The sequence below is a fragment of the Cannabis sativa genome, chromosome 2 (genome assembly GCF_029168945.1).
Source record: "Cannabis sativa cultivar Pink pepper isolate KNU-18-1 chromosome 2, ASM2916894v1, whole genome shotgun sequence".
Classification (NCBI taxonomy): domain Eukaryota; kingdom Viridiplantae; phylum Streptophyta; class Magnoliopsida; order Rosales; family Cannabaceae; genus Cannabis; species Cannabis sativa.
The window spans coordinates 54,090,029-54,102,328 of record NC_083602.1 but is presented as its reverse complement, the minus strand read 5'-3'; the positions used below and the strand labels follow the sequence as shown (position 1 = coordinate 54,102,328).

At 32.4% G+C, this 12,300-nt stretch overlaps 1 protein-coding gene and 1 non-coding gene across 2 annotated transcripts; both read right to left on the bottom strand.

Moving 5' to 3' along the window:
- Positions 1-1,305: 1,305 nt before the first annotated feature.
- On the bottom strand, positions 1,306-1,412 carry LOC115721639 (small nucleolar RNA R71). Its single transcript, XR_004012646.1, has one exon. It is a non-coding gene; the product is annotated as a small nucleolar RNA R71 (small nucleolar RNA).
- A 6,113-nt stretch (positions 1,413-7,525) lies between these two features.
- Positions 7,526-10,490, bottom strand: LOC115718612 ((R)-mandelonitrile lyase 1). Its single transcript, XM_030647428.2, has 3 exons — positions 9,548-10,490; positions 7,894-8,644; positions 7,526-7,798 (listed from the first exon to the last, which is right to left on the bottom strand). Exons 1-3 carry the CDS (start codon positions 10,344-10,346, stop codon positions 7,756-7,758), a joined length of 1,593 nt encoding a protein of 530 aa, XP_030503288.2. The 5' UTR covers positions 10,347-10,490; the 3' UTR covers positions 7,526-7,755.
- Between the last annotated feature and the right edge of the window lie 1,810 nt (positions 10,491-12,300).

Here is a 12,300-nt window from a genome sequence, read left to right as displayed (position 1 = left end):
TGGTTAATGATAATTGTTATTTCTCCTTTCTTGATTGTGAATTTATCCATATTTGTGTCTAATTACATGTTTAAGATTGATCACCTTCTACATGTTCTATGATCCCAATTCAAAATCTGAAAAGTGAGAATTGGGAATGCTAAAATTGGATAAACTAGGTTTTGATGTGAAACGAAAGTATTTGCATAGCCTTTGTGACATTTAGATTATTGCTTAATGCTGATTATATGTTAATCTATCTCAGAGATGATTAGATAACATGTGATTTAGGACCTAAAAGATCTGAAAAGAGTTAGGTTAATTTTATAATCTGTCATTCACATAAAGAAAGAGGAATAGTAATTAGCATTAACAATTGGGTAATTAAATCAACAGGATTCTTTTCCCTAATTTCTCATCCTTGATTAAACACCTTTATTGCTTTCTTTAATTTTCTTGTTTTTCTTTATTTCAAAATCTATCAAAATTATTTATCTATCAAATAGAATCATAAGTCTAATTTAGTGGTATTCAGTTCAATTCCCTGTGGTTCGACCTCACCTGCGTGAGTTTACTACTTGATTACGTGCACTCGCGTATTGTTCATAATTTTGCAACAAGTTTTTGGTGTCGTTGCCGAGGAATTGTTTAAAAATTGATATTACAAAAATTAGATTAAATTCTACTTTGGTTAATTCTTTTTGCTTATTGCTAATCTGTTTCTTTTAGATTGTCTATTTTAGGAATTAAAGGTGTATGCGACGTCAAGGACAAGGTGTCATACTGCCGGTGGATCCTGAAATTGAAAAGACTTGTAGGAGAAACAGAAGAAAGAAGAGGCAAGAAAGAGTTTCAGCAACTGCTGAAACACAAGAAATCATGGCTGAGAATGCTAATGGCGGTAACAATGGAGGCAACAACGGTAATAACGGTGGTGCCATTGAAGATCAAGCAAATGGTCGTAGTCTGAGGGACTACATTCTTCCAACTTTGACGGGGGTTCAGTCTTGTATAAGACCACCAGCCGTAGATGCCAATAACTTTGAAATAAAGCCTGCCATACTCCAAATGGTGCAATCCTCAGTTCAGTTCGGTGGACTCCCCTCTGAAGACCCCAATCTGCACTTGTCAAATTTCATGGAGTTATGTCAGACTTTCAAAGTCAATGGAGTTAGTGATGATGCAATCCGCTTGAGACTTTTCCCATTCTCGCTGAGAGAGCGAGCTAAGAGTTGGCTGATCTCCTTGCCACCGAACTCTATTGCAACATGGACTGATTTGGCGACAAAGTTCTTGTCCAAGTTTTTTCCTCCAGCAAAAGCTGCCAAGCTGCGAGGTGAAATTAATAATTTTTGTCAACTGGACAATGAATCTTTCTATGAGGCTTGGGAGAGGTTCAAGGATCTCATCAGAAAATGTCCACATCATAGGATCGAAAAGTGGATGTTGGTTCATAATTTCTACAATGGGCTGATTGGTAATACCAGAACAATTATAGACGCCGCAGCTGGTGGGGCATTTATGAGAAAAAGTGTAAATGAGGCCTATGATCTGCTCGAAGAAATGGCCATGAATAACCAACAATGGCCAACTGAAAGAAGCCAAACAAAGAAAGCTCCTGGTATGCACGAGGTAGACGCCATCACCAAGTTGACAGCCCAAGTGGAGGCCCTGACGAAGTTGATGACTGCTCAGGTGAAACAGGCTCAAGTTACTTGTGAGCTATGTGGGGGCCCTCACACATATGACACATGCTCGGTGGATGTGAACAGTTTGCCAATGGATCAAGCAAAGGCCATTGGGAACTATTCTCAAAACAATAATTATGGGCACAACCAACAGGGGTTCTACCAGCAGATAAATCAGCCCCAACAAAACCAACAACAATTTCAACAACAAAGTCCTAGTGGAGGCTTAAATATCCAAGCTGACTTATTGCTCCAATTCATGATGGAGACTAAAGCCTCTATTAAAACTCTAGAAACTCAGATGGAACAATTTTCTACTCAAGTGGCAAAACAAGCTCAAGGAAATTCACCTAGCACTAGTGAGGCAAAAGGAAAAGAGCAATGTAAAGCAATTTCCTTGAGGAGTGGAAAGAGTTATAAGGGACCTAGTGGCAAGCAACCAGTTGAAGATGGGGTTCAGGATCAACAGGCACAGACACAAGCACCAAAGGAAAAGAACACTACTGAGGGTCTTGCACCGAAAGAAGCTTCACCTCCGATCAGCATAGATCACCATATTAAAATTCCTTACCCTCAAAGACTCCGCAAGAACAACCTCGACAAGCAGTTTTCAAAATTTCTTGAAATATTCAGGAAACTGCACATTATCATTCCATTTGTTGAGGCCTTGGAGCAAATGCCAACTTACCTAAAGTTCATGAAAGAAATTTTAGCTAAGAAAAGGAAGTTGGAAGAATTCGAGACAGTGGCACTCACTGATGAGTGCAGTGCAATTTTGCAGAAGAAACTACCGCCCCAAGCTTAAAGATCCGGGTAGTTTTAATATTCCATGCTCTATAGGGGGTGCGGTGGAAACTAAAGCTCTATGTGATTTGGGAGCGAGCATTAATCTAATCCCTTGTCTGTCTTCAAAAAGCTAGGATTGGGAAAAGCAAAGCCCACAACAGTGACTTTACAACTGGCGGATCGTTCTTTGACTCATCCTCGTGGGATAATTGAAGATGTACTGGTGAAGGTTGGTAAGTTTATCTTCCCTGCTGATTTCCTAATTCTTGATATGGAGGAAGATTCAACTATCCCCATTATTTTGGGAAGACCATTCTTAGCCACGGGGCGAGCATTAATAGATGTTCAAAAGGGGGAGTTAAAGTTGCGAGTGCAAGATGAAGAGGTTAATTTTAATGTTTTTGCTCCAACCGACATTCCTACTTGTTGCAAGATTGAGATGGTGAAGGGTTCTTTTGTTAAAGCTGATAAAAAGAGAGTAAAGCCTAAAGAGCGACTTCGAACGATTAGGCGCCGTTGGAAAAGATTGATGTGTGGTAGTTCTGAAGGTGGACTTACTCTTGTGCAAAACTCTAAAATTAACAATATTGGAGGTCAATTTTCTTCATTCCGTACGAGGGCTCTATTGGATGCAAGGGGTGGACTTGATCCAATTTGAAGTAGTATTGAGGTTCAACCCCTTCTGATGGGGGTGCAGGTAAGTCTCCCTTTCCTTGTTTTGCATGACACATTGGGGACAATGTGTATTCTAAGTTTGGGGGAGGGGACTTATAAAAAAAATTTAATTGTTTTAGTTATTCTGTTCTTTTTAGTTATTTTGCTTTAGTTTAGTCTTTTTATTTGGTTGTTAGTCGATTAAATAAACTGAAGATAGTTGTGTGCTGCTGTTAATTGTGATATGTCCTGAAATTTTGAAACTGTGTGCTTAATTCTGTTAGCTCTTTGGATTAGTTTGGATGCTTGTGAAACCTGTGTATGAATGCGATTTGACGATCTGTGAAATATGTTATAATTATTTTACTGTGGTTTGTGGTAAGATTGATTGAATAACTTAGAACGTGCATGTCTTATTCTCTTGAGGCGAAATCCTTGACAACATTTAATAGGAACATGATTTAGGCAGTTTGTTTGTATAGTTTGAGCCTTTCAAGCCTACCATAAAATGAATATCCTTAGTGAACCCTTTTGAGCCTAAACCTGTTTCGTTTCTTCACCCATTGAACTAAAAGATGTATCCACACTGTTGTTTTTGTCCTCATTACATTTTGAATGGTATCATAAGCCTTACAATAAGTTTGGGGGAGTGAAATATATAGTATGTGGAAGTATTGAAGAACAGAAAAAAAATCTTGTGTGATTGAGAAACATGTGAAAAAAAAAAAGAATTGTAACTCGCCATCACTTGAAAAAAAAAATGAAAAAAAATCAGAAATAAAAGAAAATTTCAGTGATGTCTAGTGATTGAAAAAAAGTAGAAAAATCTCAATCATGGTTAGTTGTGGGAACACTTTGGGAAATTTTAAAATTATGAGAAGCTTGTGGGTTCTTTTGTGCTTATGATATCTTTAGCCAAAATTGTCTTTCATTTTCCAAATATCTAAGCCATAAATTCTAACCTTAAAAAGTCCTTTTGATTCCGAAAAGAATGTTATCAACATTAGTGGAGAGAGGTAAGCATGCAAGCATATGAGTTATTTGCTTGTGGACTGATTTGATAGAGTGAAACAATTATGACATTATTTCAATATTGAAGTTAGTTTGTATCTGTACATTGTGTGATAAGATGAGCATCCTAATTAATTGTTAGAGTTTTTAGAATTGAAAATCTAGTTTAGTTAATGGAAGTAAATTTCACATGAGCCAGCAGTAATATAATTATCTGATAGCTTAGTTAATCGAGTTTTAGTATAAGTCTTAGTCTTACTCGAGAGCGAGTAAGAATCTAGTTTGGGGGAATTTGTTAGGCTATTTTTAGCCTACTTTTTTGGTCGCTTTTTATAGTTGTTTTCCTTCTTTATTATTATATTTGGAATAGAATTATGCTTGTTTTCTTTGGTTTCAGGTTTCATACTTGGAATGTTTAAATTGATCAAATTTCGGAAAACAACAATCTATAGAATAGAGAAAATTCTGCAAGAAAATAAAGCTGAAACTTCAAGCTTAAATTTGACTATTTTCTGATCCGATTTTGGAAAAAGTCAAAACATAAAAGTTTTAGATTTCTTTTTTTTCTTTCCAACGCATCTTGAATCAACTCATTTGGAGTTTGTATGTAAAATTTATGCATATTTTACTGAAAGATGCTGAAGCTGTTAAATTTTGCTCCAGTAGTCGCGACCACCACTTTCCATGGTCGCGACCCTTTTCATGGTCGCGACTAGGAGGCCAGAAAACAAGTGTTTTTTCGTATCTTTCCTATGGTCACGACTAGGCTTTATATGGTCGCGACCAGGGGCGAAATACGGGATTTTTGGCCAGTTTTTGACTTTTTCAAAGGTAGCAACCCTAATTTCTATTTAAGGGGCTCGCGTTTTAGAAGGAAGGGAGGCAGAAATTGGGTCCAAAAGTGAAAGAAGGAGGCAGAGGAAGTAATGGTGGCGATCCGGAATGCAATCACCAACTAGTTCTTTCTTAAACTCTTAATTTCTATGTTATTCTGTTTTAGTTTTGATTATGGATGTTATTATGGATTTTATGAACTAAACTCCTATTTGGGGAGATGATGAATGTTTATTGAAATTACTTTTGGTTAATGATAATTTTTATTTCTCCTTTCTTGATTGTGAATTTATCCATATTTGTGTTTAATTACATGTTTAAGATTGACCACCTTCTACATGTTTTATGATCCCAATTCAAAATCTGAAAAGTGAGAATTGGGAATGCTAAAATTGGATAATTAAACTAGGTTTTGATGTGAAACGAAAGTATTTGCATAACCTTTGTGACATTTAGATTATTGGTTAATGATGATTATATGTTAATCTATCTCAGAGATGATTAGATAACATGTGATTTAGGACCTAAAAGATCTGAAAAGAGTTAGGTTAATTTTATAATCTGTCATTCACATAAAGAAAGAGGAATAGTAATTAGCATTAACAATTGGGTAATTAAATCAATAGAATTCTTTTCCCTAATTTCTCATCCTTGATTAAACACCTTTATTGCTTTCTTTAATTTTCTTGTTTTTCTTTATTTCAAAATCTATCAAAATTATTTATCTACCAAATAGAATCATAAGTCTAATTTAGTGGTATTCAGTTCAATTCCCTGTGGTTCGACCTCACCTGCATGAGTTTACTACTTGATTACGTGCACTTGCGTATTGTTCATAATTTTCGCAACACCTCACCTCAATCACAATTTGGAAATATGCTTAGAATTACAAGCAAACTCACTCTAGATGTATGATGATACAATGAAGAACTTAGAGTGATTATCAAACACACTTAGGAGAAATAAATACGAATTTTTGTGCCAAATAAGTGTGTGAAAAGTGTTTTATTGAATTTTAAACTTAGAAGCTCTTAAAATCACTTGAATATGTTTGATATATGGATTAAAGGCTCAACCAACCTAAATTTTTGAGTGAAAAATGAATTTTTATAGTGAATGAACAAAAACTAGCCATTTATACCCGTTAGCACACTTTTCAAAAAGGAATCTTGGGAAAAAGGATCTGCCATTTTTTAAGCGATCTATTGTTTTTGTGAAAAACGGTAGACCGAAAACAGAGTAGGGGCAAAGTCCCATTTTATCGGCTCTAAAACACGCATAACTTTCTACTTATTCATTCGATTTCAAAAATTAAAATTTTGTTCTCTTAGTTAAATGATATGTGATCTTAAAAATCAATTTAGAAACTTTAGATATCATTTTTGTTAAATAAATTGTCACACAAGTTAGTGGCCCAAAATTCGTACTTAGAACTTGTTGAGTATGGATTTGAAAATCATTGTACAAAACTAGGAAGCATAAATAAATCTTCATAGAGAATTATCTTGAGTTCCTTGAGCTTTTGAGTTTGCTTTTGCTCACTTTTGAGAGTTTCGATAAAATTACCATTTTTTTCTTGGAGTTAATTTTGCCTTAAAAATCTTATTTTATCTTTAATTGTGCTACAAAATCAAATAACTCATAATTGACAAATAATAAAATATTTGTTAATCATCAAAACAAGAAGACTTAAGAAATTGAGTCAACAAAAATAAATAAATTTCTACGTTCTTTTTCTGATAGAAAACTAGGGTAAAACTTTTAAGATTATAATTGTACATTCATTGTTAAATTTTTAACAGTTGAACCATTTTCCTAAATATTTGAAAATGGAGACATTTACTTAATTTTAAGATTTATGGTCATTTTGTATCTCAGCCCTATTCCTAATACAACCATTGGCCACAATCCCAACCCGGCCATGTTATGTGCTGGCTAGCAAAGCCAAGTTGCTACTCACCATCCCACAACGCGGGCTGACTCCACCATTGACCTCCAACCACGGCCTGTCCAACAGTAGGGCAGGTTGGGTCTTTGCCCAAAGCCTTTTATTTTGGCGCAAAAAGTTTTTTAGAAAAGAAATTCTCAATTCATTTTTTTTAAATATATATTTTGTATTTTCTCTGCTACTTAATTTTATAACAACACTACCAATTATTTTTTCAAACTACCCAAGTTGCCACCAGCAACCTTCCAACTTTCCTGGGTGTTCTCTTTGAACATCTCGAGAGTCATTATGGGCCCTAAGAATATTTTCCTCTATTCGTACATCTTGCATAACTCTAAGCTCACCACTTCCAAAAGCCCTAAGTTTTTGTCACAAAGCTCAGTGGTTGCCAACTTCGGGTCATCTCAATCTCTCATTTTTGTAAGAAAGGAACAAATAGGGATGAGATGATATCTCACAACACAATTCGTTTTCTTCTTCTTTACACACAACAACTATATTTTCTTTAACCATCTCCAATGGGATCTTACTAATTTCTTTCACACAACATTCACTTCTTATGTTGCTACTAAAAGTGTATAATAAAGTTGTCGAAAGTATTTAAAAACATACATATGAAAATATACTTAAGAAAAAACATACACTATTGATTTGCAAATTAATAACCATCTCTTTACATATTGTACATTTTATTTTCCTTATAAGAAATAACTTTTATTTTATTTTACAAATAATATTGCTGTATACATTAGCATATACTTACATATAATAGTAAGTAGAAGAAGCTTCTACAATAATGAAGTGCCCATACAAAGATATATATTTGTATGCATCGATCTCTAGCTAGCTAGCTCATCATTCTCTTGACCTTTCTCCCAACATCTTAAGCCCAATGTACCTGCTCAATTAAATTATTAAGACACTTATACAATATTTCAAAACAAAAATAATGTGCATTTGCAATGAAACATATAGTAATTAACTAAAACTCACCGGCCTAACATCATAAGAGTGGCCTGAGGATTTGTACCAGGAGAGATATTAAAAGTCGAGCCATCCACAACTCGAACTGACTTAATTCCCATCACATTGAAATCACCATCGACCACCTTCCCCACAACGCATCCACCATGATAATGATAAAACGTACCCACAGTTGTTCGACAAAACGATTCCCATTCCCAATTATTACTATTATTATTAGGTAAAGATGGTCCAGAGAACAATAACTCTCCATTGTGTTTAAATTGATTCATTGCCTCAGTTTCCAACATTTCACCAATTTTTCTCATTCCCATAACGCAACGCGAGAGGTCAATTGGATTATCAAAGTAGTTGAATCGAACATTTGGTGTGACTTTCACATCGGTCGAATTGGCCAACCACAAAGAGCCAATTGACAAGGGTCCTGGTATTTTTTCAGCAAGGCTACCTGAAGTCATATTTAGTTGTGGTTGAAAGATGACAGGCTCTATGAAATAGTTGTCATTAATTCCTACAACTTTTGTTATGGAAGGCTCCATAGAAGAATTTGGGAGTAGGATGTTGATGATGTTCATAGGATTATCAGCCATGAATTTTCCAACATTTGGGTGTTGGGATTGTGGACCGATTCCGCTAAGTAGTAATAGTTGAGGGCTTCCAATGGCACCAGCACTCAATATGATTTCACCTTTTCGCCGTAGAAATGCTTTGTGAGATTTTCCTTTTGAATCACTATATTTCACTCCAATTGCTGAGGGTTCTGTGTGTATGTTATATACCATCATCATTAATTAATTAGTTTATGTATGTAGTTATTAATATACTGAATAATAAACCAACTTTATGTATTTAATAAAAATTTAACAAAAAAGCTATTGTAGAGCATAAAAAAGAGGGGGTATCCGCTGCATTTTTTTTTCTCCTATTATTTTTTTAGGGAATTTTTAGAAGAATTTTTCATTTATACTCTTATAATTAACTTTTTATTATGAGAAAAGCATAATTTTATGACTTAAAATTTTTTATTTATAAAATACACTTGTAAAGTTTTAGAAAACAAAAATACACTTTATTTATCAAAAAGTAAGAAAACAATTAAAAAAATAACGAGAGATCAACTTCACGATAACTATAAAACAACTAAAAATAACCTCATGACAATTATAATACAATTATAAATAAACTATAAAATAAAAAGAAATATAATTTATTTTTTTACTAAAAATATATTTTTATAATGAAAAAGTTCAAAGTGTAAAAATAATTTTTTTTCCCAATTGATATATTTTTGTATTTTTTTGTTCAATTTTTTATGTAAATTTTTTATTTTTTTTCTTAAAAAATTCTTTTACATTAGAGTTATTTAAATTTTTTTTAAATAATTTAAGTGAAAAAAACATGGTTCAATATGTTATAATGTTTGTGACTATTTTTCTTATGTATATGGAAAATATTAAAATAATTTGTTTGAACTTTATCTTTTATATTGTAATTTTTTTTTTCAAAATTTGTATAAATACTTTAAATAATTACAATGTTAAAAAACTATATTTTATATAAAATTAATAAAAAAATGTACCAAATGCCTATTTATTTTGTTAGATGTGCACCATATAATAAGCAGCCTATATATATGTATATATTTATGTAAAAACAAACATACTTGATGATGAGTAGGGTTTGGTAGTGGTGGAATCAAAGATGATTCTGTCTACAGTGGCCTGCACAACCACTCGTAAGTTATCCAAATTTGCTCGATTGAGAAGCTGAACAGCTCCATGCCTTGTCCCAAATTGATCAAAAAGAGAGCCAGAAGTTTTGGTACCAACTTTGTGATTCAAACTAAACCCATTATCAGGACCAACACCAGCTTCCAAAAGAGCTTCTCTCATAGAAGATTGCCACACATCCAATCTTGGATGAGTTGAAACCACACTCTCTTCAACCCATTCATACGCCTTCTCCACCAAATCCATCTCCCATTCCACGCCCGATTTCGCAAAGAATTCATCATCCGCTCTCGAGTAGAAACCGCCGTTAATCATGCTCGACCCGCCTAGAACTCTTCCTCTTCGGTTTCCAACTCCGTCTTTGGAGGTGAAACTCTGAAACGGTGTCGTTCCGTCGTCTTGTTTTTGGAGATCAGAGAAGAACCCAGCTAATGTGAAGACAGTTGGGTGTGATTGTGGAGCATTGCCTCTTTCAAGGACAAGAACAGAGTAGTTTTCGGATAAAGTTGCTGCTAAAGGGCAACCTGCTGTGCCTCCTCCAATAATAATATAGTCATAATAATTATTATTATAGTTTGATGATCCAATTTCTTCTTCGCCATTAATATTGTGTACTGATTTCATGTAACTAAAATCTTGATCAAAAGGATTATTTGCCAGAACTAATTGCAGTTGATGATGATTAAAACTACATGACATTAGTAGTACAACCAACAATGATATTGGCGCCATTATATTATGATTGTTGGATATTGGATATAATAATTGCAATGAGAACTAAACCTAAATTTATAGAATAATGAAAATTGACTTTCTCTTAACAAATTAATAAAGTCAAAATTTTCATTTTCATTCTTCAAATACAGCTTTTGTTTCCGTAAGGACTTAACATTCCTAGCATACATCAAGACTTTGTGTATAAGAATACGTGAATAAATTTTTTTAACGATTTGAAAAGTTTTTTTTTTTTATTTTTTGAAACAAACGACTTGAAAAGTTTAAGGAGAAAATTCTAATTAAATATTTATATAGGTTATGGAGTTAATTTATTTTTCAAGACAATGCCACTTGAAAAGTATTTACAAATATAAATAGAAAAATTATAATGTTGGACAAAACAAAAATACTCACGGCAAAGTTTAAATGTTTGGCTTACATTTGATACTCTCCAAAAGATAAAATGAAGAAAAAGATGGATGATAAAAGAGGAATTAGAAACTAGCCACAAAACTAACAATACAGATAGTGATAGATAATTATTTTAGATAAAGATAAATGGAAATATATCTATTATGGGATATTGGATAACGTTTATAAAGTATAATCATTTAAAATAGGTTAACTGTTTATGGTAATTATTAAGAAAATAAAAAAAAAATCTAACAACTACTTATATAATGCTACATTAGTATTTTTTTAGCTATTGCTACATTAGTATGCCATTTGAATGTAATTTACTATATTTTTAACCAAAACTCACATAATCAAATTTAAGGGTGTCTATATATATAGACAGAATTCATAAATTTGATGTAAAGATTTTTTATTCTCAAACTTTACGAAAAATATAATTTGTGAATCGGTTTACTATAACTAAAACAAAAACAATCAATTCCTTATTACAATATTTTAATTTAAAATATAAAATAAATAATAAAAAAATTAAAAATATGGTTAAAATATTTTTAATATTTTAAATTTAATTTTTTTGTTTGTATAAAATATCTACATAATTTTTTTATTTTAATTTAAAGTTAAACCAATAAATTTCAAAATATGATTAAAAATATCTACAATATTTTAATTATTTTCAATTTAAATTAAAAATTTAAAAGTATGATTAAAAATATCTATCCTATTTTAACTATTTTAAATTTAAATAAATTTTTTTTATATAAAATAACTATATAATTTTTATTTTTACATATATATATAATAATATTATAAAATTAATAAAGAATATTCTGTTAAATAATAGGATATTCTGTTAAAAATTAATGTGAAAACCCAAATAGTATCGTTAAACCAAAAATTAAAATTGCTCTTGATTTTGAGAAAAAAGTGGATCAAGTGGCAAAATAATAGGAATGTTATATCTTTCAAATATATAGCCAAGTCAACAAATGAATGAGCCACGTTCCTTTCTTTTGAAATATATACACATAATATTATAAATATACACATATATCTATATCTTACAACAACCCTCCACATATTTCAAAAGAAAGTCTATAAAAAATTAATATTGTTGGGTAAAATATATGAGTGTAAAATGCTTCGAATTTGGTATCTTTTAGACTATGAACCAGTTCTAGAAAAATAAGATACAATTGATAAAATATTGGTGAAACATTTAGCTTCTATGAACCAATACTCTTTAATATAAATTATAATCTTATCAATCACACCCCCATAGTTTTTGCTGTTTGGCGCGGTATTGCGCAAATAGGTCATGCACGTGCCTGGTAATTCACGAGTGCTCAAATTATGCCACAATCTCATTGGAGCGACCCCACTCCACACTCATATAGGTGATTTCATCAAGTATAAACTGCATTTAATACACCACCCATAATAGATATGAAATTCATTAAGAGCACAGTAGCTCATCCTCACAATTATGCAGTTTAGCACTTCTCACACATAGGAAGGGACAAAATTAGTGCTAGCAGTATTAGCAAACAAC